The 17,193-nt window shown below is 42.9% G+C and overlaps 1 protein-coding gene across 1 annotated transcript; it reads right to left on the bottom strand.

Moving 5' to 3' along the window:
- Positions 1-628: 628 nt before the first annotated feature.
- GZF1 (GDNF inducible zinc finger protein 1) lies at positions 629-16,664 on the bottom strand. Its single transcript, XM_035110137.3, has 6 exons — positions 16,567-16,664; positions 9,376-10,754; positions 7,200-7,294; positions 6,663-6,830; positions 4,166-4,323; positions 629-3,683 (listed from the first exon to the last, which is right to left on the bottom strand). Exons 1-6 carry the CDS (start codon positions 16,582-16,584, stop codon positions 3,333-3,335), a joined length of 2,169 nt encoding a protein of 722 aa, XP_034966028.3. The 5' UTR covers positions 16,585-16,664; the 3' UTR covers positions 629-3,332.
- Positions 16,665-17,193: the final 529 nt, after the last annotated feature.

The raw sequence follows: 17,193 nt of genomic DNA, 5'->3' as shown, positions 1-17,193 counted from the left end.
AACCAGAGCAGCGCACAGAAACACCGTTTACCTTCCCACCGGAGCGGTACCTATTTATCTACTTGCACTTTGACGTGCTTTCGAACTGCTAGGTTGGCAGGAGCTGGGACCGAGCAACGGGAGCTCACCCCATTGCGATGCTTGAATAGGTAAGACCTTGTAGAACTGGTACAGATGTTTAGGATTACTCTTCAACCTTTAGCTTGGAGCTTTACAAACTTTTCCAGTTGGTGACACACTTTTTGGACATTTCGCAACACAGTAATTCAGTTTTACTAGCAAACCGGAGGTTAAACTAGGCCCTTTCCAGCTCCGGTAGGAGCTTGAGGAGTGTTTGTGCAACACACCTACACACTGCAGCCGACACACTAACGTGTTGTGACACAGTTTGGAAAGGTCTGTAGTTTAGCTAATCCATATTGATGTTTCATCCTGGTCCCGCACACCTATATATACTGCGTTATGTATTTATGTATCTTAATGGGGCTGAAATAAATCAGTTAAATACCTACCTTATCCTGCACAAACATTGCTCACTCCTCTGGATCACAGTAGATATCATGATAGAACTCTGCAGTCTTCAAGTAAAGTGTGTTTTCTCTCCCCAAAAGAGTCACAACAAAGATAGTACTATTTGAAAAAAAATCTTTTAATGGGGTTTACCAGTTCATACAAGTGAACCCACTTTCACATCTCCGTAGAGTAAAAATAAAAATCCCTACCTATATTTACTAACATAAGGATTTAAATATTTACTACAAATTCTTTGTAATTGGTCGTTAAAATTCTAATGTCAAAATGGAGCCACATGGATTACAAAATAAATATTTAAATAGAAGCTCTTCCAGTCTTTCTAAAAAAAGACCCCTTTTAATGAATTAAAATAAACAAGGAGTAAATGGTAACAAACTCCTACTAAGGGGTTTCACAAACAAAACAAAACTGATACATAGTTGGACTGATCTTTTATTGCATTGCCTTTCAACAAGCAAAATATGAAAGCAGGATCCTAAGTTATCTGTTTGTGATACTTGTACCAAAGTTAGCCAAGATTGTTTTCCTCCTCTGAGTGATTTTGAACAAACATCATTCATTTTTTTGAATGAAGGGGGGGGGGAGCTCTAGAAAAGGCCAAGCGTGAATCCAGAGTATACTTTGCCAAAACATACAGCAAGATGAAAAGGATCAGATGTGACCCAAAGCACTTTACACTGATAAACTGAGTCCATCATTACCTTGAGAAAATAATTTGCTGTTACATACTTGGATTACTTTTCTGAAACATGTCTCTTCCTTTGGAAATAACAGTGCTATGCGCACACTCAGTCATATGCTAGTATTGTGAATGGGTGCAGGGCCGATCCTGCAATTAAGCCAGAGCAGGGAATGCGCACGCTTAATTAACCATTGCAATCACTTCTTGAAAAGGAAAAAGGCATCAAAATGAATCTTATAAAGTTAAAGAGAGTGAAATCACAGGTGTTAACATTCTCAGTTGTGTTTTATAAAACCATGTCTGGTTATAACACTGTCTAAGCTAAAACACACTGAACTTGATTTTATCTCAGGACAGAAAGAGTGGTTGAAAAACAGATCCCATTAGCCAGTGCTTTGGCGGGCTGGGTGACATATTCATAAATTACAATTACTCCTAATAGTTGCACTAGCAAGATCTGCTGGAATCCAGTGGAATGTCGGAACGTAAATAAGTTTTGCATTTGGCACTTCATTTTTCCTGAATTTAAAAGCAGGAAGGCACAGTATTGATGCGTTTTTAGGAAAAACAAATTAAGTATTCCCCTCCTTCAGCCCTATGACAAGGAAAACAACATTTAAAAAGAAACGCACATTTCTTAAAATTTTGGCAGTTGCTTCGCTTCAGCTTCCAACTACGGTATGTCCGCTAACTCTCTTTTTATGCAAAACACATTTTGCAAAACCTTTAGAAGCTGAGCTTGGAAATCTCAATGAGCTTTTAAATGACTGCTAGCCATTCCCCTGAATGCCAATTCAGGTTATAATTTTAATTTCCCAGTACATTCTGTAGCCTTTGGGACAAACATTCTAGCGAGTACAAAAGCAAGAAGTGTACTCACCCAGATAATGAAACCGTTGCCAGAAACCTGAACAAAGAAGATTTTACCAGCTGTAGCACAAAGGGGAAGAGGAGTGGGGAGCCACAACAGATGGCCTGAAGTCCCGCATTCATTACTTTGGAGCAATTTGTTTTAGAAGTATGCTGCCAATTAAATTTATAACGTGACAGAACTTCTTGTCTCGTGGCCAGCACACAACCCCCATATGTGGGGCAGTGGGATCACAAGAGGCTGGGAAGAATACTAAGGTCCTCTGGGCAATGAAGAGCAATTTAGTGAAGGTCCTATCTGTACAGGGAATGTATGGAAATGGTATTTTTGTAACAGAAGCTGAAGATGCGCATGTGGCTTGGGTGTGCGCGCATGTGACAGAACGGACTGTTGAGACCATTAAAAGACAGCGAGTTCGTAGGTGGGACTGAGGAGACAGGAAGGAGTACAGGGAAAAAGTTCACCGAGTGCCAGGTACTTAGGAGGAAGTTTGGACCATAGATTAATTCTTTTAAAAGCTTGTGAAATCCCTCCACAAATTCTGAACAAAATCCAGTAACGCCACTCTGAAATCCACTTCAAAGTTGTGTAGAACAATCTATCTGATAAAAGTACGGATTTAGCATACGAACTGCAGTGGAGCTCCAGCACTTTTACAAACTGGGTTTTCCAAACATTTACCAAATTAACTTATTCAAGAGCTTGAAAGAGCAGGGTCAGGCATGCCCCAATGTTTAAAAACAGCAGCAGCAGCAGCAGCAATTTATTAAAACTGCATTTCATATTGGGCCCAGAGAGATTGCGCTATATGATCTCACGTTAGTTTCCATACAATGTAAAATCAGCGTCGATTAAGAGATTTTAAACAACACCAGCACAGAACGAGTCTCCTTTCAGAGGGAAAACAATCTCTCCAAGTAAACCATTCTGCTGAAGGAAAGGAAAAATCTGGATTAAAACAGCGGTGAACCTTCCCTTTTTCCCACTGACTTTGTAATCTGAAATCTACTTCAAAATTACAGAGACAGCATACAAAAGGGAGAATAATTTTCTCTTTAACAAACGGGATGGGAGAGAATCCTTCAGTTGAAAGACAACTCAAAAAGTAATGAGTTTTGCGAATCCAGGATATTAAGATCATCCATGTAGTAACCCTTTCTTCTTCTTTACATGGATAATGCATACTGTGCACTGCAGTATTTCAGAGATTATCCCCAGCTAGAGTTTTCTTCTCTGTAGCAAGTGCTACTCTATAGTCACCAAGGTGTAAAGTGGAGGCTGAAATGAGTCGGTTTGGGTGTGCAACACTGTGAGATCATGCAAAGTTGTAGCTACGGCGGTTTCTGGAGACCCCGAAGCGCCCTTTGATTTGCAGTCTGTTACTGTGGACGATCCATTTTCATGCAGCGCCGTCATATTTCCTTGGATAGCCGTCAGACTCTGATAGTGCCCATTTTCAGAGAACGACAGCAGCTTCTCGGATATTTTGGAACGAGTCACGTTATAGTCTGCCTCTGTTTTATGATCCTCATCATTCTTAGAAGCTCCTTCAACAACTACAAGGAAAGACTTCCAAGGTGTGTTTTTATCATGAATCTGGAAAAACACAAGCATGCAAATTCACCACTGGCACACATTACATACAGCACCTTCGATTTGCTCTGAATGCTCATTCTTCTTCTTCTTATTTATTTAATTTCTATACCACCCTATATATCAAATACATAAAATCAAAACAAAAACAACCACCCAATAACTGCCCCCCCCCAAAGAGCCAGCATTTTAAAAAGGGTATAAGGTGAGTCTAATTCAAGGCTTCAACTTCAGGTGGAGCCATGCTATGTGGGGTTTACACAATGTTTTCCACCTCTACCAGTAACTACACCATTTACATTGGGGATAGAGAACCTCCGGCCTTCCAGGTGTTGTAGGACTCAACCGTTCACCAGTTGCAGCCAGCATGACCCAGCAGCCTGGGATGATGGGAGTTGTAGTCAGCAACATCTGGAGGGCCAAACCTGCCGCGCCCTTAAGTTACGTGGCTTGTTAGGAAACAGAAAATCAAAAAAATTCCTTACAGAGGTGTGCCGCCGAAGAGTAGATTTGTCGGTAAATGTCCGACCACAAGCGTTGCACATGAACGGTTTCTCCCCTGTGTGAATCCGATGATGGCGTTGGAGGGCATTGAGCTGGGTGAACTGTTTGCCGCACTGATCACAACAGTAGGGACGCTCACCTATAAGCAGAGCACGTGGTTACTATTGCTATTTGACTGCATGCAAAAGGGCTGCTCTTGCAGACTTTGACAGCAACCAAGTGAAGGAAGAAACCACTAAGGAACACCAAATACAACTTAAGATCAGCCAGAATACAATGACCTCAAGACTACAAGTCAGAACTTCTGATAATAGGAATGGTGTCATGAACTTCAATTGTGTATTCCCAACTTAACACTGAACTGAAAATGGGATAAAATGCTTTCATGCTTATATACTGTATTAATAAAAAGCCTTTCTGGAATCAATCATACTTTGTTTTTAAATCTATCTACACCAAACAGACAGTTATTCTGTCCTCCAGCAGAAATTACTTTCAGATACATTTGTAAAATGAACGGCATTATTATACTGTGGGAACTAAGTATTGTTCAAAACCATAGGACGACAAGCCCCACTGAGCAGGGTTACAATCTAATTTAAACTAAAAAATAATGCTAGAAATTTAGAGGTCAAGAATGATTAAGCATAGGCCTGCTAAGATAAATTAGTATGCTGTGCTTTTAAAAAAGGAGGAGAATGAACTACACAAACATTAGCTAGTAGAGAGTTCCATAGTTAAGGAACAATAAAGGGGGAAAAAAGCACAACATGGAATAGAGGGCTTAACAACCAACAGGAGACAAAATGGAAAAATCAGAGATGAAAAATAAACAGGAGGTAGAGAAGGAATACATTTGAAAGTAGATAAAAGAAATCTTAAACTGAAAGCCAAGAGGAAAATGTAGCAAGTGAAGAGAAAACAAAAGCAGAGAAATATTAATATTAACCTGGAGGGAAAAGAAAGAAGGAGATGGAATGTGAAAACAAACAAAAGGCTTAAGCTGAGAATAGGAAAGACCACTAAAAGGTCATTATGGTGAAAGCAATTATTGGTACTAATCATAATTGAAAGTGCATTAGCAACATGCAACACAACACCATCCCTCCACCCACGGAGGTTGTTCACAATTATTTGTATTGTAAAGATGAAGACCTGACATAGAGGGTTTCAATGTGGCCTCAGGAACTCCCAGACATGGGATTTTAAACCCAGGAAGTACAGGTCCAAGGCCAACGTATAAGTCACTGGAGCAGGCAGGTTTCCCCAGGAAGGAACAACAGTCCTCAAAAACATGAAATGAATTCAAGTCTGCAAGGCACTTTGGAAGAGGCTGAAGCTGGTTTATGTAGGATCTGAACAAGGTCGTTAGATACCAATTTCTTTCTTTTCTTTTGTTTCTAATTGGACACTGACACGGAAGCCTTGCTTAGGGAAGGCCCAAGAATAACATGGCATGGGCATGGCTAAAGCAGAAACCTTCCACCAGGCTGGCGACCTGGCAGAGCCACAGAAACTTGGATGTCCTTACGCTGATCAGAGCAGAGGAATCGTCAGAAAGCACAATTATGTAATCGGAAGTATTTCTGAACTGCTTAATATTTAAAAAAGTGGTACACAAAAATACAATATCCTAAAGAGAGAGACACTGTTTCACTGTCCTTATGTCTGTATTTTGAAAAACAGCACAGTTGTACCTTGGATCCCGAACGCTGCAAACCCGGAAGTGAATGTTCCGGTTTTCAAACGTTCTTTGGAACCTGAACGTCTGACGCGATTTCTGTGGCTTCCGATTGGCTGCAGGAGCTTCCTGCAGCCAATCGGAGGCTGTGCCTTGGTTTCCAAATGTTTTGGAAGTCCAACAGACTTCCGGAACAGATTCCGTTCGACTTCCGAGGTGCCACTGTAATTCCGTAATAACGGGTTCCAATATTTTACAGGTTAGGAAAAGCCTGGGGGAAAAGATATGTCTTTAGAAGACATCTGGAACAACTGCTGCATGAGGTATTACATATGGCAGAGGGGTGGGCATTCCAGAGTGCAGGGACAATGGTGGGAAATGCCCATTTTCAGGACACTTTAAGGTGCTGTGCCAAAGAGTAAAATTTCCTCAGGAAAGAATTGGATGGGGAAGTCAAAGCTAAACATGGCAAACTAACTGGAGCAAACAGAGTTTAGTGACAGGATTACTAATGGTGCGGGGAGTTAGCAAGGTCTCCTTAGCGATGAAACACCTGACCAAAAAACAAATCTGAGCGCAAGAGAATGACTGAGCGGGGGGTGTATTTCAGCAGAGATCTGTTAAAATCCTTTCTCGAATCAGCTTTTGCCCTATGTTTTGTAAAACAGAATCACCAGCGAAACTAAATGTTTGAATGCCGTGAACTGGTAAGAGCCTCTCTTCTTTAGTTCATACCAAAATTTTGCAAATGAGAGGCTCCCCCTCCTGCCCTCAGCTCGACACTTTTGCCTTCCTACCTGTATGAACTTTTATGTGCTGGTACAATGAATTCCTCTGTGCAAACGTTCGGAAGCAAACTTCGCATTTAAATGGCTTGGACCCCGTGTGGATTCGGTTGTGGTGTTTCAGATACTCCTTAGAGGCAAAGCTCTTCCCACACGTTTCACACATGAAAGGCCGTTCCCCTAGAGGACACAATAAAGGGGAAGAGGTTATTTTAAGGCACTAAACAAGGATATGGACCGAGAGAGCCAAGATACACTTCAACCAAACAGTGCATTGGCAGTTTTAACTCTCCCCCTCACCTCTTTTTAACTGCTATTGGTCCGGCAATAATTACCAAAAGGGGATGGTACAGCAATCATTGGCACCAGTGCAGCATCACAGGATAAACCTGCAACGCTTTGGAGCAAAGACAGAAACAGCACACCTGTCCCAAATTACTTGCTCTTTGGGATCAATGTGGCCAAACTCTCAAATGTACAGGAAATCAGACACACTGAGTGAAAGAGTAGAGTACAAAGCAAAACCAAAACCAAAAAATACTTTTATACCTGTGTGGCATCTTTTATGATAGATAAGCATGTGATTCTGCGTGAATTTTGCTCCACAATCGCTACAAACGAAAGGCTTTTCACCAGTATGGATTCTGAAATGAGAAAATAATACAAATCAACACAACTACAGCACTTCATTATAGTCACTTGATCTGCTTCTTCTCTAAGCAGTAACCAGGGGTGGGCACTTTCTTTCTTGGGGTTGTCTTCGCCTATCCATGGATGGGACTTTTTCTCTCTCCTCTGTCCCCCGAAAGCCAAGTGCACAGCATATGCTCGTGTATGGGGCTCCCAGCTGAACAGAAGCAGTCGCCTGCATGTTTGCTGTCTTTTGAGCCTAGCTAGCAGTAATAATAGCAAGGCAATGGCAAGTAAGGTAAAATAAAAGCAGAATAAAAAAAATTAGATGCTTTAAATTAGAACTAAAAGGAAAAAAGCTGTATTTTTCAGATACTATTTGTACTTATTTGTACTAAAGAATGCATTTTTTTTCTTGTTCTGTGTAAAGCCACCTGCAATCTTAGATCAACAGGAACAACAATGTTTTTCCAGTAAATTTGGATCCTCCGGGGCGGGGAGAGGGATCCAGAAGTGTTTCCTGGATCACAAATATATTGGCTTTCAGAACTGTGTGTGCATGTATGTGCAGAGGAGAGAGATGTTTTGCTTATGGAAGCCTTAGAACAGTTACCTTTTGGATTCCATTCCCTCAGTTTAAAACACTAACACATATAAAATTAATCACAAGCTGTGTCTTTACCTGCACACCTTGTGTGTCCCCCCCCCCCCCCCCGGGCTTGCTGGGACCAAACACTGCTCTACAATGGTTGATATTCCTGGCTCCTCAAGGTGGCAGCATAATTCTTCAACATACTAAAAGATGGGCTAGAGATCACCCTCCCTCTACAAGCCCATAACAGCTTTTACAAAACATACCACTAAGAATATTACTGTTGCATGATGCACGATAACAACGAAGGAGCTTCACCCTCCTAATCAAAACATGAATTCTACCCCAAATATCTGAACTAAGAATTGAACCTGAAGCATCTAGGGGCCCTGCAAGCCCATAGTTTCTTTTCTGTGTTTTATAGAGACTCTCTACCCCCCCCCCAAGATATTTTACAGCAGGTTCTATCTAAAAAGAAAGATAAGTCATAGGGAAGGACTCAGTTCCTCACTCTGCAGGTTTCAAAAGCTGTTCCACAGTGGGGAGAATTGAAAGCAGTGAAAGCCCATCTAGTCAACAATATTAACCACTAAAGCAGGGGGCCTATTTAAAGAGTGGCTATATAGAATCCAAGAATTCAAAGTCCTTGTCTAGCAAAGAAGTGCCACTTCTATTACCGGAGATTTGAGACCGCAAAGGTCCCTGTGGCTCTCTCCTTGATGATGCAGGGCATTGAAATTAGCCCTGGGGAAGTTTCAGAAGAGCTTTCGGCTTTCATCAAGAGAAAATATTTGCCCATGACATTGCCAGCTGAAGAACACACATGCCATTGAATTTTTCACGGGGCAAACTGACCCATCAACAGCAATGAAGTTTTGCTGTCAAACCTATCACAACAAGTTTCAGAAGATGAGTTGGAGAAACTGTCTGGGACCAAAGGATTATGCTACTGTTTGTACTCAACTAACACTTGAAACAATGACTGCAGAATTTAATTTCAGTTCTCAGAACTTGCCACCTCCCATTGAATTTGAATGCTCTATATGTAGAGGTAGAAAGCATTCTAGTTAGCATTATTATTCCCAAGGACTCATATCATGAAGCACTGTAATGTGTTTTATCCAAATTCGCTGGCAAAAGTCAGACTGGATTGTTTGAAGTCTTTTTTGCCACTTGTTTTAACTACAATTCTGAGCATCGGTGTGATGAAATCAAGACTATCATCTCCCCCAATTCTCCTCTAAAGGCTTCAATTTACTCCCAGCTCTTTTAAAGGCAATTCAATAGGAGTCTGAGCCTGTGATTTGGTGCCATCTGCACGGCAGTCTCAAACTTTTTCTTCAAAAGGAAAGAACAAACACTACCAAACATTTTACGAGTAAACGCTACTCATAAAACCCTGCTTTCTTATTTGACCACTGGCAAGCCGCCTTGGGGGAACGCTACCTTTTCTTTTCTTTGCCCAGAGATTTAACTAATAAGGCCAGTTAAGTGTGTTCATACCTCATGTGTGTTTTAAGTGCCGAAGGCTGAGAAAACTTAGCCTCACACTCTGTGCACCCATAAGGCTTGTCGCCTGTATGTGTCCTTTCATGAAGCCTCAAGGCCGTTTTGGAGCTCAAACCCTTTCCACATTGTAGGCAGTGATGTCGCTCCCCACCACCCTCATGAACCTGCAGAATGTGCCTCTTGACGTCCTTCTTCCTCTTGAACTTCTTACCACAGAGCTCGCAAGGGAAGTGGCGCTCGCTGCTGTGGACGTGGCGCTCGTGGCTTTTGAGGTTGCACCGGTTGGCAAAAGTCTGGCTGCAGGTTTCGCAACGGTAAATAACTTCGGCTGCGATCCCGTGGCTGTGCCTGATGTGCTTCAGAAAGCTCTTCTCATACAGGAACTCTCTCTCGCAGGTGCTGCAGGTGAAGTTGCCGCCGCGGTTCCTTTTATCGTCCTCCAATTTAGTCACATTTTCCTCCAGTTCGTCGGTACCATCGCACCCTTTGCTTTCAGATTTCACAACGCTAACCACTTGTTCTTTCTCCTCTTCTTCTTCTTCTTTCTTCTCCTCCCCTTCCTTATGGATGCTGTGGTCTTTGCAGAGCCTACTCTCCTCAGCAACGGCCTCCGCGTACTTTTGCTGCTCTCGCAAGCGCCTCGTGTACTTTTTCTTGGGGATCTCCACAAACACCTTCCTGCCAGCAAGTCTTCCGCTGGCCCTCCTGATCTTGGCGCAGGACGTCTTCAGGGCCTCTTTCTTCTTATCTAGCTTCTCCTTTAATTTAGCAGCGGGAGCCTCGAGGCCCTCGTCATCCCTGGGTCTGCCGAGAGGAGAATCTGCAACGTGGTCTGTGTTGTCGCCCGGCGTCTCAGCGACCGCCCTCGGCTCAAGCAAGTTGCCTGGCTGGGAACCGCTGTCCTCTGCCGCATCCTGCGACTCGGAAAAATTCTGCAACTCCAACAACACCGATTCGAGCATCTGCTTCTTCAGCTGAAAGCAGGTTTCCGACAAATCCAAGCACTTTAGCTTCTCGGCCATTTCCAGCATGCGTTGAACCCGATCTTCTTCTACCTCTACCCTGGCAGTATACACAAACTCAAGAAAAGATGCAAAGTCCGCTACCTGGACCTCGTTCAAGAGTACATTTGTCCTTGGTCCATCCATGCACTTTTCATTGAGAAACACCTCTTTAAAAAACTTGCTAGTTGCTGCCAGGACAGCTTTATGAGCAACAAAGTCTGCCTTGACCCCTTGATATTCCACGCTGACAGTCACATCACAAAGGTGTCCTAGGAGACGCAGCTGCTGCATTTCATTTAGAAGGTTGAGGGGCGAGGATTTAGATTCCAAGAGAACAGCATTACTGTGCATCTTCCTCCTTTCTGAAACCTATGAAGAACATAACCGCATGTTAATTGCCTGCTGGGAAAAAGGATATCGAAGGTAATGGGAAATGAATACCCTAATTATCATTTAAATGACAAAATAATCCTGCTCTGTAAAAACTATACAGAACACAGAACTCTCTCCATTACTGTAAGCTAGACTGCGTGGATCTAGCATTTTTCATTAATAGCAAGTGTTCAAAAATGTTGGCATAATAGGCAGCTTTCTTATTTAGTTAGTTCTGTTTTATTTACATGTTATACTACTTACTGTAATACATAAGCAGTTTACATAAAAACACGACGAGCTTCAGTAATTCAGTCAAACCTTGGTTCCCAAACGCCTCCGTTATCATACGTTCTGGCTCCCAAATGCTGAAAACCCGGAAGTAACTGCTCTGGTTTTCGAAAGATTTTGGGAAACCGAACGACTGATGCGGCTTCCGTTTTTAGTTTCCCTATTGTATTGAGGCTTCCGCTTTCAGTTTTTGAACATTTCGGAAGTCCAATGGTCTTCCGGAACGGATTACGTTTGACAACCAAGGTTGGACTGTATTTCTTAACTAGGTAACATCTAGAAGGGTGGGGGAAGCTTTCTGCCTTTTCCACCCAACCCCCCCCCCCCCCAAGGTTCCTGTTAATGAAAAATAGTAATAGTTTAGCCTCTTATATATTTGAAAGGAAAGACATTCAGTTTTTTTCTGATCCTTTAGCAAGGGTCCATAAATTCAGATTTTACTTGTTAGCCACTGACTCCTCGCTTTGGAGAGTTCTGCGGCCCATGCAGAGAACCCGGGGAAGGAGAAGGTGGTTTTACTCTTATGCCGGGTTTCCCTTCCCCTTCCAATTGCTCTCTAGTGCAGGTGCTTCATGCAAAAGCCAATGAGCAGAAGAGAAAGAACCTCCCCTTGCTTCCCCATTCTCTGTGAATGTAAGAAACACCTTTTCTATTGCAAAGAAAGCTCCAACAGTGCCCCACTTCTCCTGCAAAAACCCAACATTAAGCAGAAGAGAAAACAGCACAGCCTTCCACTGAGAATTCACTCCACTGCCTTCTCTGCAGTGGAATGCCAAATATGGAATACCCTCCCATGGGAAGGACACATAGCACCAATGCAATATTGGTTTCAGCGCCAGGCAAAAACTTTTTAATGTGCCAAGGCATTTTAGATTATTATATTTTTAGATGGTTGGCTAGCTTTATCCCTCTGTTTTTGCTGCATTGTTACGTCTGTGTTATTCATTTCTGGATAAAGTACAATTTATACATTTTTAATATAAAGCAATTAATGCAGGGATTTCAGACTTGCTAATCTGTTAAAAATACATTACAATCTTAGTCCACCGATGCATTTTATATTTACAAATCAAGACCACTTACTTGGGATCTCTAAATAATTAACATATAACCAATCTCTGTTCCTCCTTCATGGATCATTGCCTTGTCATGGTGAAGGGGCTTGAATAACTCAGAGAAGCTATGAGCTATGCTGTGCAGGGCTACCCAAGATGGACATGTCATAGTGGAGAGTTTTGACTAAATGTGATCCACCTGGAGCAGGAACTGGCAAGCCACTCCAGTTTCCCTGCCAAGAAAACTCCATGGACAAAGACAACAGGCATACAAAAGTTACGACGCTGGAAGATGAGCCCCTCAGGTCGGAAGGCGTCCAACATGCTACTGAGGAAGAGCAGAGGACAAGTACAAGTAGATTCAGAGCTGATGAAGTGAAAGGAAAGTCCAATGCTGTAAAGAAAAATATTGTATAGGAACCTGGAATGTAAGAACCATGAACCTTGGTAAGCTGGATGTGGTCAAAAATGAGATGGCAAGAATAAATATTGACATCCTGGGCATCAGTGAACTAAAATGGACAGGAATGGGTGAATTCAGTTCAGATGACCATCATATCTACTACTGTGGGCAAGAATCCCGTAAAAGAAATGGAGTGGCCCTCATAGTCAACCAAAGAGTGGTGAAAGCTGTACTGGGATGCAATCTCAAAAATGATAGAATGATCTCAATACAAATCCAAGGTAGACCTTTTAACATCACAGTGGCGCTGTGGTTAAACCACTGAGCCTAGGGCTTGCTGATCAGAAGGTCAGCGGTTCAAATCCCTGTGACGGGGCGAGCTCCCGTTGCTTGGTCCCAGCTCCTGCCAACCTAGCAGTTCGAAAGCACGTCAAACTGCAAGTAGATAAATAGGAACCGCTACAGCGGGAAGGTAAACAGCGTTTCCATGTGCTGCTCTGGTTTGCCAGAAGCGGCTTTGTCATGCTGGCCACATGACCTGGAAGCTATACGCCGGCTCCCTCGGCCAATAATGCGAGATGAGCGCGCAACCCCAGAGTCGGTCACGACTGGACCTAATGGTCAGGGGTCCCTTTTAATCCAAGTTTATGCACTGGTGCTGAAGAAACTGAAATTGACCAATTCTATGAAGACTTACAACACCTTCTAGAAATGACACCAAAGAAGGATGTTCTTCTCATTATAGGGGATTGGAATGCTAAAGTAGGGAGTCAAGAGATACTGTAAAAGGAACAACTGGCAAGTTAGGCCTTGGAGTTCAAAACAAAGCAGGGCAAAGGCTAATAGAGTTCTCTCAAGAGAACAAGCTGGTCACCACGAACACTCTTTTCCAACAACACAAGAGACGACTCTACACATGGACATCACCAGATGGGCAGCATTGAAATCAGATTGATTATATTCTCTGCAGCCAAAGATGGAGAAGCTCTATACAGTCAGCAAAAACAAGACCTGGAGCTGACTGTGGCTCAGATCATCATCTCCTTATAGCAAAATTCCAGCTTAACTGAAGGAAGTAGGAAAAACCACTGGGCCAGTAAGACACACTCTAAATCAAATCCCTTATGAATACACAGTGGAAGTGAGGAACAGGTTTAAGGATTTAGATTTGGTGGACAGAGTGCCTGAAGAACTATGGATGGAGCCTCGTAACATTATACAGGAGGCAGCAAAGAAAACCATCCCAATAAGCCCCTCCTATATTCTTAGCAAGAATATCAGCAAGCAATAGAGATGAGCCACATTTTAACTTCTGCTCCAATACAAGCACATCCAGTAGAATGAAAAAAGCATCAATATTATGTTCGGAAGCACAGAAAAAGGCTAAATAAAAGAACAATTTAGAGCATGCAATAACTGCATGTTGCTAGCTTTTAGGATGATTTTGTGTTTTTATTGGTTTGCTGTTAGTTGCCCTGAGCAATGTAAAGGCATCAGAAGGGATGGGTATAAATCTGCTAATAAATAATAATAATAATAAAAAAAAAACTTTCAGCTGAACTTCTTATATTTCGCTTTTAATTGACTTCATGCTTCTAGCACCCTTTTTCAGCTGTCAGTTTTACATCGGTGTTACTGTGTCAACCACACACCAATTCCCTATTCAAAGAAATGACTACGTCTTGAGTAAAGTAGGGCTGATATGAAGCCAGCATGATACATCAGCTGTTGGGGGAAGAGCTGCTTAACAGGCTGCCTAACAAAGAATGAGTCACCAGTAACAAAGGAGACATCATAAACCCCTCCCCCATCACCTCTTTTCTAACCATTGTAGAAATCAGATCAATGTGTGGTCTTCTTTGGCCAAAAACACAGTGGGACAGTCAGACAGCCAAGAAGTCCTGAGATGCAGCAATGAGGGAACTTCAGTGTTCCTGACATGGTAAAGCAAGACACATGCAATGCACACCTTGGCTTAAGAAATAAAGCAAAGCACCTAGCAAATGCTACCTTGTACGGTGCCTTAGCAACCCACATAAATGATCAATCATGTATTTTTGTCTTGACAATCTCAATGGCACTCCCCCCCCCCATCTCTGGACAGCGGTCTGTTGGAATATCTAGTGCACCAAACTAAGAATCAAATAATTCATTCCATCTTTATTTGTATCCTGGGGTGGGGCGATTGATCAAGATACTTATACCTCCTGTAATTTTGTCCAAACCAGTCTGGGTGTTTCTTAAATGACAAAAATGAAGATCACAGAGCCATGTTCACACTCTGAAGGATATGTCGTTGAGACTGCACAAATGAAAGCATTGTGGCTATTAAAAGGAGCCAGAGTTTTCTCTAGATTAGTGGACCATGAGCTTATTTTTTCCACAGATCACTAGAAAAGGGGGGTGGGTTCCTCAGCGGACTGCTTAATAAACATTTTTTTGTTGTATAAATCAAAGCACACGCCTAACTCAGCTTATATTTTAATAATTGTAGTCTTGCCTTTCTAATGTGATGGATAAAGAAATATAAAGCATATTCCTTCAGCCACCAGTACCATAGTCAAAGCCATTATGAAAAAATGTTTTAAAACCAGACCCTGGTCAAATGGAGGAGAAATCAGTGCAGAGCCAAGTACAGATATTCCCAACTGTTCCACAACCTTTCCGCAGACCAGCTGAATAGATCCTGGAGACCACCAGTCATCTAAGGAAAACTGTTTCAGCACCTGTGTTCTAGATAAGGCAGGCTGGAGCTGACACTGATAACTACTGAAGTTGAACATACTAGCAGTGACAAAATCTGCTTATGCACAGCACAGAATTCTAACTAAATCTCTCCCTGCCCCTAGTCAACATTTATCTCTCCCCCCCCCCCCGATCCTGATAGCTTCCTATTTACTACTGTACATGATTTTCCACCCAATGTTAGAAATTAGCCAGACAGCAAATGTATTCCTCAATTAATCCCTACAAGGACCCTGTGAAGTAGGTTAAGATACTGTGACTGCCCCAAAGTGAGCTTCATGACTGAGTGGGGATTTGATCTCCCAGGACCTAGTCTGACACTCAAACCACTACACCACACTGGCTTCCTAGAGAACTTCTGCTAAGGGACAGCCATATAAATTAAGTGGTAAATAAATATGGGGAAAGCAAAATGTCACTTAAGAGAAGGATCTCAAATATTTTCCTTGAATTTGTTTTACTCTGGATTGTTTTATCTGACCTTTCAATGCACTGCAAACAGCTTTTGAGTTTTTTTCTTTAAAATACAAAACGGCATAGAAATAAAATAATCATCATAATAAACTCCGTGGGTGGTGGGGAAATGGCACGTAGACATACCATTGTGGCTACCGTAACCTAGGTTTGAGGTGCCGTTCGGTGCTTAGCTTATTTATCTGAGTTTCCAACACTGTTCCCACCTGACGCTGTACAAACAAATAGCAAAATCGATTCCCTTAGAAATACCATGCTTCATGGTCTTTCAATTCCCGTTTTTCCTATTTTCTTAGAGGTGCATAATTTTTTAAAAAATCTGTGACCTGCCTCGATTTGCGCCGGGGGGGGGGGGGAGAGAGCCGGGGTATAAACGATAACCATATAAGAAAGCTACCTTTCAAGTTGATGGATACCCGGTCTTTCCCCGATCCTCAGATCCCCGGCCTCCTCTTTGGGCAACACGCTACCTGGCCAAACCACCACCACCCTCCCCTCCCCATGGCTCACCTGGCCCCCCACCCCTTCCCTTGCAACGCACCCTATAGTCACCCTGGGGTCATGCCCCCAAACCCCACTCCCGGCCACCCCACCCACCATAGCCAAGCCCCGCCTTCAGACCCCTTTGAAGCATCCCACACGGCCGGGGTCGGTCGGTTGGGGGGGGGGTTTCAACACTTCACTTCCTCCCCCCACCCCACCAGTCACCCACAATCCCTCCCTCGCTCCCCACGGGGATGTGCTGCTGCCGCCCCCTCCTTCTCCCCTAGGGACCACCCCTCCCCACGTCGGCCGGGTTCAAAGTCTTTCTCCACCGCCCACCAGCCCCACAGGCACCAACCTGGCAGCTCAGCGCCATCTTCCACGGCGGGTCAGGGCGACGCCGAGAGGAGGCGGAGCGAGGGGGAACGCGAGGCGGGGGGAAGGGAAGTGGAAGCGGACGCGGTTGCCGGGGGGAAGGCTTTGCGTGGAGCACCGCGGAGGGATGAGGCGGGGACATCTCTGGTTGGTTGGCGTTCGTCCCCCCCCCCAAAAGGGCCTTTGGAGGCCTCGTTGGGAGATGGGGCAGAAGGAGGAGGCGGGAACAGGATTGGGGGAGGTTTGGGAAATGGAGGCAGGGAGATTTCGGGGTGGGGGTGGGGAGAGAATAATAATAATAATAATGCAGCTAAAACAGGCAAATAAAATAATAATAATAATCCAGCTAAAATTTATATACAGTAATACAAAATAAAATTAATAATAATCCAGTTAAAACCAATATAACATAATATAATAAAAATAATGATCCAGCTAAAACCAATAAACTATATTAATAATAATAATAATAATAATACAGCTAAAACCAATATAATTAATATGAAATAATATATAATCAGTTAAAACCAACATAATATAACATAATAAAAATAATGATCCAGCTAAAACAAACTATAATAATAATAATCCAGCTAAAACTAATATAATA

The sequence above is a fragment of the Zootoca vivipara genome, chromosome 3, assembly GCF_965207765.1.
Source record: "Zootoca vivipara chromosome 3, rZooViv2.hap1.1, whole genome shotgun sequence".
NCBI lineage: Eukaryota > Metazoa > Chordata > Lepidosauria > Squamata > Lacertidae > Zootoca > Zootoca vivipara.
The sequence above is the reverse complement of the archived record's forward strand: the minus strand, read 5'-3'. Positions and strand labels throughout refer to the sequence as shown.